Source organism: Perissodus microlepis, chromosome 12 (genome assembly GCF_051167445.1).
Source record: "Perissodus microlepis isolate ML-2025 ecotype Zambia chromosome 12, ASM5116744v1, whole genome shotgun sequence".
Classification (NCBI taxonomy): Eukaryota; Metazoa; Chordata; class Actinopteri; order Cichliformes; family Cichlidae; genus Perissodus; species Perissodus microlepis.
The window spans coordinates 22222801-22237736 of NC_140472.1; the positions used below are offsets into that span (position 1 = coordinate 22222801).

The 14936-nt window shown below is 38.6% G+C and overlaps 1 protein-coding gene across 3 annotated transcripts in view; it reads left to right on the top strand.

The window, feature by feature from the left end:
* grid2 (glutamate receptor, ionotropic, delta 2) overlaps positions 1-14936 on the top strand; it is a 523204-nt gene that overhangs the window by 338404 nt on the left and 169864 nt on the right. For all 3 annotated transcript variants that reach the window (XR_014801858.1, XM_084947220.1, XM_084947219.1), the window contains exon 5: positions 11989-12042. Coding sequence is in view for 2 of the 3 variants with exons in the window: in XM_084947220.1 (XP_084803346.1) it covers positions 11989-12042 (54 nt within the window). In the remaining variant the exon portion in view is untranslated. The remainder of the gene's footprint in view (positions 1-11988; positions 12043-14936) is intronic.

Sequence of the window (14936 nt, forward strand, 5' to 3'; positions counted from 1 at the left end):
ATAAACAGATTCTCCTCACAGGGCTTGATGGTGTTTTGATAAAACTTCAGATTGTCAGAATATACTTGAGGGTGTCTCTCTTTTCCTCTCAGATGCAAAAGATACAAATTCTGCACTTGAACATGGTTTGCAGACTTGCAGACGGCTACGTTATCCACTTCTCACTCATCTCTGTAATCGGATCAGGTTCAGTGTCAAAAAGTCTCCCTCCCACAGGCCCAGCAGGAAATAGAGGACTAAAATGATTTGATAATTGAGAAGGCAGAAGATGTAATATGTCTTTAGGGTCAGTTGATCTAATATGTGAGCTTTGCTTTAGTTTCAGGGCACAGTGCCTCGTGAATTTGATTTTTGCAGAAGGCATTTTGCCTCCATGTTGTGTTTAATAACTTATTTATCAAGCAGCCTACATGCTCTCTGATCAAGAGCATAGTGGGAGGTTCTTGTTGTAAATGAAGTGTGTAATTGAAATTCTAAATGAGATTGTTTAGTTTGTCTCAGTATGCTGTACTCATTAGATGTAATACCCAGGTATACGCTGAAATAGCTGCAGTCTAAGTGTGGCCATTTCAGCACCACGCATGCACAGCAGCCCCGATGTTTTTGAACTTCATTACAACCTGACAGAGGTGCATGAAAAAGCTCAAATGATCAGGCGTTAAACCTGCCAGTTTTTGAGTGCAGATTATTTGTCATTTTGGACTGCACCTGTGTGTCAATAGTGAGGCTAATATCCCAGTGCAGTTACTGCTAGGCATATTCACTGCCTGCTGTGCACTCTGTCCAGCTGGTGTAAATGTATCTGAAGTGGACCATTTTAAATGACATTTTTAAGACAGCTATGGAAAATATCATGATCTGATTCCCTGGTTTTGTCCAAAATTCAGGTGAAAACAGCTTTTGACTGAGGTATAAGTGACAAATGAAAGGTTAAACAGCATTTTTTATTCCAGTCCTTCTGAAGAACAATGAGAACCTGAAAGTGGACTGTATGTTACTCTAGTCATTTAATTCTTGTCAGTTAGAAGTAAAAGCCCCTTATTATGTGAGGCACATGGAGTACAGTTATAGCTGAGAAAATAAGTCTCATCATTCTTGCTATCTGTTCCTGCTTGACAATGGCATGTCTCCTGCTATGGGGAGCCAAAAAGTCTTGTGTGTGGCTCAAAAAGCTGTGTCTTTTAATCCGAATTCTGGCCTCCTGCATGAACAGGCCTGTTTGCTACAGCACACAGCATGCAAACAACAAAATACTGCTGTGCTAATGCTTTCACTAAAGAGCACTTATAACACAAAAAATGATCTAACAATTACTGTGTTAAAATGTTCCTAGGTGTACATACTGAAAGCTAAGTGGCATTAAAACAAGCACAATTTACTGAGAAGAGCTGTTTAAGTAAATGTAGAGGAGTAAATGTAACTTATTACCACCCACCTCAGGCACAGGCTGCAGCTGTTTAGAGTTGGTTTCCTGTGAAAACACAATGAATCAGCACAAGGTCACATGCCATTCCATCCATTTATTTTGATAACCCAAATGTGACTTTTATCTTTCAAGTGTTTTTATTTTAATTCCACACGGTATAGATTTGCTCCTGTACAGATGCCTCATGTTGGAGATGAACTGTTGTCTTTTGACAAGGATAATTTAACACAAAATGACTACCCTCTGTCTTTGGAAGTAAAAGGCATACTGTAGAGGTTGTTTACTCTGATCAAATCACGAAAGACACGTTGAATTTATGTGTCAAAACTATCTTAACTACAGGGGAGTTACTTCGTAACTTTGACAGGGTCAGTTAATTTTAGGTTGTGTCAATAAAATGTGAGCTCAGTAACTTAATTTCACAGCTGACATTGTTTGCTTACATCATTTTACAGTACTTAAATGGCCTTATATCCTTATAAGTTAGTCTTTTCATCATTTGAAACTGAGGAGAAATTAAAGTTTGTAAAAATTACCAATCCTGCTGTATGTCAAGGTCTACAGAATTAACTGCAAAGCATGAGTGGGGTCATCTCCTCCAGCTGAAAACTTTAACATATGCTTCAACCCATGGAGACCACATCAGATGTGTAACTGAGGACCACAGCAGCTGCTGCTCCACCATATACAGCTGGTTATTCCCTTTACTTGCTCAAACACCAGCCCTTCATTCCATGACACTAATATGAACTCTTTATTTCTCCCCATTGGTAATTGCTTAAGTTCATGTTGTAAGGTTATTACATGATTATGGTTACTAATTCAGAACGTGACTTTCCTTGACTCCATATGCAAACGTGTTATTTTCTTGGACAGAAGTGGATGTTCTCTGGTTATATTTGGAGCAGAAGGAATAACATATGTGAAATCATAACTTACATACATCTGTACTGTAAATACTATTTACAGTTAGTTAGCATAAGTTATCTTTTGTCCTAGTTTGGATAAGTAATACATTGTCACAGCTATAAGTAGCAGTAAACGTCTTTAAAACCATGACATTAGCATTTGATGTTCACTAAAAACTGTCATGTTAACCATCTATGGTTGGTTAACACAGCACTACCAAAAAACAAAACAAAAACCATGACTGTACTATGAGCTTGGACTTTCTTTGCATTTAAAATTGTTGCTTCACAGTCGAGAAGCAGTTCGTCAGCCACTCCTGGTGAGTTGCCATCTTCAGAGCAACTATGTTAAGTCCGTCAGTTTGTGATTGAGTTGAGTGGATTAAAGCTATTAATTGCATTCAATTTGTTTGGGATAATTAGGTAATTAACTGTGATTAATCAATTGCAAATATGTTGCAGCAGATTCACATTAAACAGAAAGTCAAATTTCAAAATTTCTCCACAAATAGTGACATAGTTGCTGCAGGACAGCAACTGAACTGTAAAGTGACGTTTAGCAACCTTGCTTTTATATAGAAATACCACCAGAATACAAACACTTAGCAACCAAGGGAGTCGAGTCCTCTATTACAAAGTCCCATATGTATGACGCTTATTGAGGCAGACTGACTCAAATTGATTGATGTTCGCAATCTGTCTGTGTTTTTAAATTAGACAGCACTTATTTGAAAACCTTCCCCAATGTGGCTGAGAGTTATTGCAGTTACTCTGAGCTGAACAGAGTTTGTTTAGAACCAGGCTGCTTCCCAACAGGTGACCCATTTAATCGCCTTGTGATTGAAAGTGGTTATCCAGAGGTTAAGAGTGTTGCATAATCAACCTCTGGATGACCAGTTGGTCACTGCAAGTGCTTTCAATCAGTCACTGAATGCAAAAAAAAAAAGGAAAAAAAATGTAATCCCTGGGCAACCATTAATTCTTTTCTACTTGCAATGAGGATGCTTTACTATATTAACTCTACTGAGACTGAGCCATAAAGGGGACCTTCAAGCTAAAGTATTGGTTATTTTTTATTTTATATTTTTTGTGCAAGTTGAGACGTCATATTTTAAATTTCAATGTGTTTTGTTCACAAGCCATTGATGCAGATACATAGCTAAGTAAATGTAGTCTTCAATGAGGCACAATGAATGAAGCTCAATTTTTATTGTTCAGCTGGGGAGATGAGTAGAAGGTAGAAGTATTTAATATTGTCTGGCCTTCTTTTTGGGACATTATGGTTTCAGTTTCTTCAGACAGACTTTTCCTCTGCCTTTTGGCTTTTTGGTGCAGGGTTAGAGCGCTCACTTGCAGCAGCATCACTACTTTCTTTGCTACACCTGGAAATAAAAACCTTTCTGTATCTGTGTTTTGAAAATCATATGTATTTAGCATAAACCTGCTGTTTCAAAATTAATTCACCTGTGTTCTGTTCTCTTCTGCTTTGTTTTTCTCTGTACTCACTTGAACTCCTCGCAGTTGAGCCAGTAAGCAAATGCTGACAAGGATCTGGTGAACAGTAGATAAATAAAGTAAAGGGCTATTCACTTCACCCAGTTTTTGTGTCGGCTCTTTGCTGGATTTTTTACAATTTCTTAAGGACATGACTTTCAGATACAGATTCACCTGCTGTAGATGCTGTCGCTTCTTCTTTTGTCCTATGATTGTGCAGTTTTCACAATTTTTTTAGGACAGACTACACACCATGCTGCCAAGTATTTGGCTAATAGGTGTTTGGAAATCACCTTGTGCGAAAATACTGTTTTATTCCTGTCTGTTATCTGTGAGATTTTTTTTTGTAGATTCAACAAAAGATATGGGAACAAATGATGTGTATTTGTGTCTGCTAGTAACAAAACCTCTCAAGAAAAAAATGTCCAATAGAAAAACTCATAACTCAGGCTCAGGGACACCTGAGAACAGGGAAGCTGTGCTTTAACACTGTAATTAACACTGCCCCCCAAATATCACTGGCTTTCCTTTGCCACCCTTTGAGGCCTCCTCCTGTCTCAGGAAAAGCAGGGCCATCACACGTGACCCGTTGCACCCCGCTCACCACTTGTTGGACCTGCTGCCCTCTGGTCGGTGCCTCAGGTCAATCAGCTCCCACACTTCCAGACATTCGGACTGTCAACAAACACTATATCACTTGAAGTTCAGATCAGTCTTTTAGTCTATTTTTAAACACTAAAAAATTAAGTTGACCTTTAATACCAAATTTTAATGTATTTTTAACACTACTCCACTCTACACCCCTGCAAGGCTTTCTCAGAATGTATTAAAAAAATTGAGCTATTTGTTTAGAGACAGAGTGATGATGTGCACACAAATAATATGTGTTACCTATTTGGTGGAACTGATAAATTAAATTAAAACAAAACAAAACAGAAAAACAGATTCCTTTGAAAATGGTCAGGTACACGACTGGACTGAAAATAAAATTAGTTCCATAATTCCATAGTTGCTAATATTTTTTAATAGAGTCCAAAAAAATAAAAGGAACCTTTGAAAAGAAGGAAGCTTGTGAGCTGAACCAAGCTTGCTGTAATAGCCACTTTTCTACTATAACTTGAGAGACAGAGGAATATTTTATATACGTTGTGGACATAAATAGTGATGTGTGAAATGAAAAGACCACACCCCATTTTCTGCTGTACTCCAAGAGAAAGCAGCTTATAAATCATTTAAAGTCCTATAACAATATAAAGAACAAGCACACACACACACACACACACACACATGTGCATAGACAAAGATGTACCTTGGGCCTATCAAGACAGCTTATTCTATTTGTTCCAGTCATTGATCCGTTCATATCTAAATGTCAGGTTGAATAGACATCGTTATATTTGCTGGTGGTGGTTGTGGTGTATGCGTGCAATTGTACGTGCACGCTCTGTTGTGCGTGTGTTATACAATCTCTCTGTGGATTCAGCAGTGCTCGGATCTGTGGTCAGATCAATAAACCGAAAGGCCGACAAGCACACGTATACAGTGCCCGCAAAGTCTCGTGTGCTCCGCTGTGCACACACAGACACACACCAACACACACAGTTTGAGGATGATAGATGCCTCCCATGTTGGCCCTGCTACTCCTTGCCGTCACAACACATACTTTTGCAAGACCTTTGCTGTCCTAGCGTTACATTATACAGTATGTCAGACATAAAGAGGAAAAAGAAAGACAGAAAGTGAGAAAAGAAAGAGAAAGCTGCTGCTGAAAAAAACATCTGCAGACAGCATTCAACAAAGGTGAATGACTCTGCTGCTCTTTTCTCCCCTGTTTTCATCAAAAAGCAAGCAATTGATCAGCAATGGCAGTCTCTTGTGCAATTGGATGGTGAACAGTGCGAGATCTACTCAAGATGACAGCTGTGTGCGGGAGAGAACTATTCAAATTGGATTTCCAAAGAGACAATAATCAGTGAAATACTCTCACACACACAAATTAATACTCACACAGGCATAGTCACATTGTGTAATGTTTAGTATCTCTGTGTCTCTTCCACCTACCGCTCTGTTTTCACAATGCATGCACAACCGTTATAGGCTTTTTAGTTCATTGGCGTGTGACCGCAGCTTGATCAAACTAATTAAACAGTTATGGTAGTGATTTAGAGTCATTAGTTGTTGGGAAGAATCGCACAGGTCTTACACCCATGTGATTCATGTCACTTTTCTCAAGCGCGTTCAGCACAAAGAAGGCTGTTTTCCTTTGGCAGCATGTACTGTAAATACAGTAAAAGCCACAGTTATAATTATTTGTTATTTAGTTTGTGTTTTAAAATTTGGATTGTGTCTTAACTATGGCCTTGGAAATGTATTAGTTAATTTAACTAGTAAGAACCAAATTGATTGGTTGCTTTAAAGTTGAAACCTAAACTTTTCATTGACCCCCTCGTGACCCACAAATTACAAGACCACTGATCCTGGAAGGAAATGCTTCAACATAGCATAGAGGTGATCGCTCAGAACAGATTTGTATTGATTTGCAGTGACCCTTTCCTCTAAGGGGACAAGTTGGTCCAAACAATGCCAGCAAAATGCTCACCGCAGCATAAATGAACTACATGATCTATATAATGGTTTCAGTTTTTCTCTTTTAATTTGCCACCCATCTACACAGTTTACGCCTGTGTGGTCTGACTGTTTTTATTGGATAGTGTTTTTTACGAAAAAAAAAAGGATTTGTCACTTTTATAACTACAGGTTTTCAGACACACCGAAGTCTTGAAAACACAACAGTTACTGTGTGTTAGCAAACAGCTGTCTGTTGCTTGTGTAAAAAGTATTTATGTGTCTTGTGTGTCTGTTCTCTACATACACAGACATACAGTAAATCAGGATACACAGTATTATTTCCCAAAGGCACTATCTAACATGATAATTTACTGCTTCATTAATGACTGTCATATCCCAGATGCAGAGATACATGCATGTCAGTTGAGTTTATGTCGCTACATGACAAGCAGGTATCACAAGAGGAGGACAAGCAGGATCTAATGTCAAGATGATGTATTTGGGTGAATGTGGTGTGGGACACCCTTTGAAATTCAGTTATGTACACACAAAAAGAGGCTTAACATTAGAAGTCTAGTTAGCACTGTAATTGCTGAAGTCTGTTTGCTTTGCTCTGTGGATTACATTTTTGGCAGCGCTCAGGCTGAGCACAGTCATAATGCACCACCCTTTGCTTGCCATCTTGTCTTTTAGCACAGTACACACAGACGTGCTTGACATCAAGACACACAATCTCAACCATGCGTCATGCATAAAGCACACTGTGGGAGCAATGTGGGTGAGGTGCTGACATACAGCAGTTACTGTATGTTTCGGGGAAAAGTGCTTCAGTTGGTGTGTGCTAAATGCTTATTTCATGCACAGGGAGGCTGAGTAGCGGGCTGAATAAATGGGGGTAATGGGTTAGTAAAAGCCCGCTTTGTGTTTTGTATAGCTGCAGTTTTCATATGTTTTGTAACTTAGATTTGAAAACAGGAAGAGTCGCTGAAGAAGGAGCAAGTTAATGGTAGATGACTATGTAGAAAGTATCCCTAGCTTGATCTGACAGTGGGACAACCATGCTAATCAAAACCAAAAGTGGGAACTAGAGAGACTCCCATCTCTGGTAATAAACAAATTGGAAACCATTCATATGAATGCAACACAGCAGGATTGTTTTACTGTGTATAATTTAGATTTAATAGATTTTAATTCTTATTCTGCTTTTTGAGTCCTGACTCTGATTTCCATCATATTATTTTAAGTAAGAAAATAAACCTGCCACAAATATAACTTTATTTGGTTAACTAAGCATTCTCAAATCACTGGGTAGTTTAATTTTCCAGCAGCACAGTGGCTGAGCAGATAAGTAGATGATGAAAAAAAAAAGCTGGAAATATCATTGATACAAAATACGGAAAATAAAAAAGATGAAGTAAAACACTGGTTACAATGCATTGTGTCACTCGATCAGTTTTTAAACTTCTCTTTGTTTCTCTTTCATCTGTTCCTGTCTTCCTAAAGTTTCTCTTCTGTTCTAGTGCAAGTGTCTTTCATATTATGATTCCAGGTGGAATGAAGGGTTGTAGATGATAACAGTAATCACAGACCCCTATGTCCACACTCAAGCGCAGACCGGCACACACATGTGCACGCACAGGAACACAAATTAATTACAGTGATCAAAAACCACACTTGGATGAACCACAGCGTTCGTGTGTGTGTGTGTGTGTGTGTGTGTGTGTGTGTGTGTGTGTGTGTGTGTGTGTCAGTAGGCGCATAATCATACAGCACATCTTGCTTTCCAGACAAGTAATGCAACAGGGGCTGGACTGTGAAAGAAGAAGAAGTAGAAATGGATCACTGTGCTTGTGTTTATAGATTTTTTTTCTTTGTGTGGTTTTGTATGTGTGTTTATAAATTCACAGCTTGTTCTTGCATGTTCAAATCTGAAGCTGGATATGCCTAGTTTGGAGGGTTGGCTGTAGGCTGTTTGCTTGATTTGATCACAAATAGTGCATGAAATTAAATGACACAACAAATTTTTAATTTAGAGCACTTTATTCAATAACAACACCCACTCTCTCACTTCAGGCATCATACCACTGCTTTTACATTCTTAACCTCTCACACAGAGTGCCCCACTATACAGGGAATATACAGCAGTCTGTAAAAGAAGTCGTATATCCTTGTTTGTTTGAACAGTTGTCTAAAATGTGTTGTATAGGCTCATATTTATTATGCGTGTGCATTAGCATAACGTGTGTGAGTAAAATATTAGTAATACGCCCTCTTTTGTCAAGTCAGACCTCTGTGTGAGCGGCAAACCCTGACACTTGTGTGTCAAGCTAAACCATTTGCCAAAATCAACAATTTCTCTTTGTTGTACTCCTTCGGGAGTGACAGGTGAGCAGAGGTCATTTGCAGGATCAAAACGGTGTTTGGCTGTCCCACGGCCGCTTGATAAACACGTACAAGACTGGTGTGCACTGTAGCATGATGTTACAGATCAGTCTTAGTTCTCTGTGTGTGCTTTCAGACTTTAAGAAAAGGCTTACTTATATTGACACTGGGTGATTGGATTTGTCTCAGATCACGGAGCTGGTTTTAGTGCGATCTTCTGACTTCAGAGAAGAAGAACTGTGGCGAATTGAAGCTTTTGTGAAGGTGGTCCGAGAGGTCACAAGGATTTCTTTGCTATCACTAAAGGAATGATGCCCAGGTGACCCCCCCCCCCCACCTTCCTCCATTGGTGGCACGAAGGCTGTGATGTTTTGTAAGTGTGTGTACATCTGGACAAATACACAAGGGCAAGCACACAGACAAACCAGCCTCGGGACTTAGCAGCAGTAATTGTTGTAGCTGTGGGTGTTTGGTTCTTGTGTGTGTATGAGTGTGAATATGTGTGTGTGTTTGTCTGAGACAGTGTATTGAACAATTCCAACCCCTGAGGAGTCATGTCTAGTTCTATGAATCTTCCATTTCACTAATTAGCTTAAAACATCTGTCCATACGGATACTAGAGGGAGGTCATAATGGGAAAAGTGGAAGCACTTACTTCAGAACCAGCAGTAGTTGCGTACAAGCAGCGACACCAGACAACCACAAAACTGAAACTGCTGACAGGTGAAGATCATCTATCAGCTCATTACAAAGTAATATTCTGCTGTAAAAACTTTGTTTGTGGTGTACTACCCACGTACTATCTGGCTTAGCAATGTTGCAGTCCAAGCACATTCACTTTCCCATGATCTTGAATAAAATATCAGATTAAAGTTTTTCATATTTAAAAAGTGGAAATTTTGCAAGCAATCCCACACAAATACTCATAATTAATACCAAGAGAGAGGACCGCAAAAAAGGACATTAAGCCAGAAAGAGAGCTGACGAGAAAAGCTGAGTTTGAGAAACCGGTGTCGTCTTTCTCCCCTCTCCTTTTTGCCTTTATCGCTGCCCGCTCATTCAATTTTTCAGTGGAGATAAACAGAAACATTGTGACAGGACAAAACGACAAAAACCACATTACTTACATTTCAGATCCCGTACATGGAGGGAATAAGTGAAAGTAGAGGGGAACAGAGGTTCTGACAGAAAAACAAAAATTAAGAAAAATATTGTGTCTTACAGCTCAGTCACTCTGCCTTACACCTTGTCTGTGTCGAAACTATGTTTTCTGTCGAGTGTTTTACAGCAGCCTTCTGTGTTATAAGTTTTATGGCGATTCGGTGGGAGATTAAACCATTATTAGCCACACACCGCCACCCTCTCCAGCTGTTGCCTTTTGTTTAAAAAGTGTTTTATGGCGTGATGTGCTATAGTCACCTAGACAATTATAGCTAATGATAATATGAGTGGCACTCTATTTTTACTCTGGGATTGAAGGGAGAAGGGCTGAGAGCGAGCGAAGAAAAGGAGTAGGAGCAGTCACAGAGTGAGAAGTGAGTAATTAAAGCCCGATGATGGGATGAGAGGTGAGGGGAGAGCAACGATAAGAGAACAAAAATTAGAGGGTGGTTCTGGGAGGATGAAAATGAGAGACAAAAGAGGTAAAAAGCAAAGGTGAGTGTTTTTGACAGAAGAAAGTCAAAAGCAAGGTAAGAATACTCAACCCTCTGATCTCTGTTCAGTCTGTTCAGTAAATGTTTAATTTTGCAGTCCACCATGACATTGCTTAAGATGCATGGGGTTGGCCATGACTCAGGTTTTAGAGCAGGCTGTCCAGAAGTCATGGGGTTGGAGGGCTGATCACCTTCATGTGCCAAAGAGTCCCTGGGAAAGATATTAAACCCCATGTTGCTCCTGAAAGCAGGTAAACACCTCGCCAGCTCCAGCCCTTTGCCAGTGTGTGAATGGCTAAATGAGAACCACATAACAAAGCTCTTTGTGGATCCTAGAAAAGGTTAAATGGGATATAAATATAGTATGCATAATATATAAATGCTAATAAGTGCAGACCCTTTACTGTTCCCGTTATCAGTTTCTTCCTTTTCCCATCACATAATTGTCTTTTTTTGGGTGTTTTGTTTTTTTCTGCCACTGATGCAAACCTCGAGCATTTATCTACCACAACTGAACTAATTGCTTGGCTAGTAAGTGTAATGTGATTACTGACTTTGGTAAAAGTAATGAATTAGATTACTGTGTTAAAGACAAAGCTAATTAGATTAGCTTAAATAGATCAATACCAAATACTCCGAATACTAATGAGAAGAAGTCTGTTGTTTTATTCAAACACACACACACACACACACAAACAAAAATATCTACTTATTATGTCATTGATGTCCTCATATCATATGTCATTGTTAAATGTGATCACAGGCGAATAACACACACACACACATGCACACACACACACACACACACAAAGAACTGTTACTGCTATATATAGCAGAGCAGATTAGTCTTTTAATAGAAATGTACGATATGTGCAAATGTACTGCAGGCATGTCTGAAGTTCCAAAGGTTTAGCGTTGACTGTAGTACTGTTCTCTCTCTGTTCTCTGCTGTAGACAGCCCTTTTCCAATGTGTCCTCACTGCAGCGTTTAACATTTGTGTAGCTGCTGGTTAGATAGACACATATAAATATTTAAGTTGCACTTCATGGAGACTGTTTTGTTTTTCTCTAGGCTGAAAAACACACAATTCTGAGGCATTTTTTGTTTGCCCCTGCTATTGTCTTGTGTTATTCGCACACACAGAGATCACTGCAGGAGGAAAAGCAAATGAAATCCCCTCAGAAGTTTGCCTAAATTGTGTAAACTGATAAAATACTTGATGTTGAAGTCTGTATTTGGGTCACACACAGGCAAGCATGACTACATTTGCATGTGTTTGAAAAGATTTTTGACTGATACCTTGAGCACCTTTGATAGAAATTCTGTGTCGAGTTTCACACCTTCACGCTTCACCGTTGCAGCTTTCCACTAAATTGTTTACCATCATATTCACACTTTAGAAGACATGATTCACAATGACAGTATAATTTATATGAAAGTCTGTAATAATTTATTTTACTGTAAATCATAAAAAGCCTGACCACTGTTGCCTTTGTTGGTCACAGAGATTATGCGCAATTTAAAAAGAAAATGTTGTGTCTTGTGTTTTCTTAGGTGGTGGAGACAAACCTGGTGGCCTTCGATTGTCACTGGATCCTGATTAACGAGGTGAGTGCCATGACAGTGATTTATGTATCGTGTACTTTGTATGCTTTGTGTTGACCTTGTTCTTTTATTTATTCTGTGAATACTTCTGGCTGTAGATCCAAAACCCTTTTTTGACTCCTATCTTTTGGATATTTGAGAGAAAACTTGGCTCTTTTTGTTTCACATCAGTTTTTACAAAAACACACATGCCATCGGTGTATGACCTTTAAAAGTTCACAATCAGTTCTAGTTCAATGCTTTTTTGGATTAACAGTTGTAGACAAGCCCAAACAGTTCACAAAGTCAATTTCCTGTTCCTCAGAGTGTACAGTTATCACCCCGTGTATTTCTCTCATCCGTGTTCATGATCGCTGATCAGAGTGAGTGCTGGTCATAAGCGAAACATAATGAAACTTTAATGCTGGCTGTAATTTCCTATTAATTTTGAATAGGAGCCGATCTTTGATCTTGCTTCGCGAGAAATGCCTTTTAGAAAAACAGCAGAATTAGCTACATTTTTTGCGTGTGCGTGTGCATGTTAGGGGGTGTATGTGCACTACAAGCTAATGCAGTGTGTCTTGGTAGCCTCGGGCATTACAATGAACTTGCAGGGCACAACAGGGAGCCCATTCTGCCACACACTAACAAACACACAACCATATACACAAGCAGATACATCGGAGAAGAGCAAAAAGCAGCGTTCACTATGGGAACAACAGAAAGTAAAGCAATGTGGGACAAAACAAGAAAATATATCTAGATGCTTGAGTGTACTGTAGTTTCTGTCTTTTTCTCTCTCTTCCATTTTCAAGCCTCTAACTGTAACATAACACTGCTTCTAACTGCTGCTAGTCCTATTATTTGCTCGGTTATGCAAAGAGAGTGTTTCTCTTCATGCATTGGAATGCATGACATCCATTAGTTCTGCAGGACAGCCAATCTTCTTTTCTTTGATGTTTAGTGGAGATTTTGAGACTTTGAGGCTCCAGTAACACTTACAATCTCCCCCAGTACCTTAGATAACCCCTCAACTTTTTTTTATTTATTTATTGTATTTTCTCACTTCAACAGAGTGGAGGAAACCAAGGGAGCCCTGGTTTTTATTCAACATGATTGTTCAGATGTAAAATGTGAATAAATCAGACAAAAACAATGACTCTGTTTTAGTTAATTACTTCATACAGGGCTTTTTATGTCACTTAACTGCTAAATAAAATAGAATGCATATCATAATGTCCATTTCCCATGTACCATTAGGGATTTTGACAAAAGCTTGCTTTTTTTTTTTTTTTTTTTTACAAGATGTCTTAGTATATTTTGTTTTTCTGATGGCAGTAACAAGCAGCCTGTGAAGAAGACTATCATTATTTAGATGCCTGTTCGGCTAAATATGGATTCAGCGGCCTAATAAACTATACTTTGCTTTCAGTCTGAGTTTTTGGACCAGTCACATAAATGTAGGCTTCTGTTACAAAAAAAGCAAAGATGGGAACACTGGTGAAGTCTTGAAACCGTAAGCTGTCATCTGGCAACATTCTAGCCTTTTATTAACTGCTTAAAAATTCGAAACAAAGACTGGTCCATGGCACAGCTGTTCTGTTTTCCTGCCTACAGCAGGAACAGAATAGGTCTATATAAGAGCATGGCTACATGTTTTACATCTAAAACCAAAGTGGAAATGTTTGGCCATAATGCTCAGTGCCACGTTTAGCGAAACACAATAAAACCACACCACAAATACCTCATAACAACTGTCAAGCACAGTGATGGAGGAGGGATGTTTTGGGTTGTTTTTGTGACCTCACAACAAACCCCTTACCCATCTCCTTACTCTTCGTACAGCTTTAGAAATGGCTTATAACCTTTTCCACATTGATAGATGTGGAAAAGGCTTTGTTTTTCATTTGTTCCTGAATTTCGTGGGATCGCAGCATGATGTCTGGCTTTTAAGAAACTTTTGGTCTACTCCACTTTGTAAAGCAGATCCTATTTTAGTGATTTCTTGATTGAGAACAGTGGCAGTAATCAGGCCTGGGTATGACTAAAGAAATTGAACTTAGCTTTCCAAAGATGTCACACCAGAGGCGGGCGCAATCACTTTTTCATACAAGCCATGGAGGTTTGGATTTTTTCCCCCCGTAAATAATAAAGACCTTCATTTCAAATATTTTTGTTATCTTTGTCAAATATTTACATTTCTTTGATTATCTGAAATATTTAAGTGACAAACATACAAAAAAAAAACAGGAAATCAGGAAGGGGCCAACACTTTTTCACACCAGTGTATGTAGTAGATAAAACCGCTTTTCAAAAGAACAGATTGGAATGAATGAATGAATCATTAGGTGATGATAAGATCATGAATATGTTTGAAGCACCGCAGCTAATATAGATTCATTCTCTACAAATTGTGTAATCATTAGCTATTCTTTTTGTACTGCCTGTGGTTTGTTACTAATTATAAATTCATAAGCAAAACTCAAGTAGCTGCTTGTTAGTTATTAAAAAAAAAGATAATGCTTTACTTTGAGGGTAGCAAAAAAGAGTGGTCAGGCATCTATGACTTTAAAAAAGCTAATTTCTAAGCAATTTCAGACTTTTGTGAATGACAGAGCTTCTTTGTTTCCTATATCTCTTTCTCTCTCTCACACACACACAGTTTTTTTATGCTAAAAATCAATGCTTACCAAGTCTCCCTGCATAAAATTTAAAGATCAAGACAAAAATATAGTCATAGATTTCTGTGATGCACACACTATATTCCATTGGCCACATGCAATGGTTCAGAGGGTGTTTAAAATAGATGAGCGGTTAAAATATTTTGTCATATAGAATGTCCTCTTGTACTTCTTCTGTGGAGAATGAATATTCCTATGTGTGAAAGTCCTCTCCATCCCTGTAGATTATTATGGATG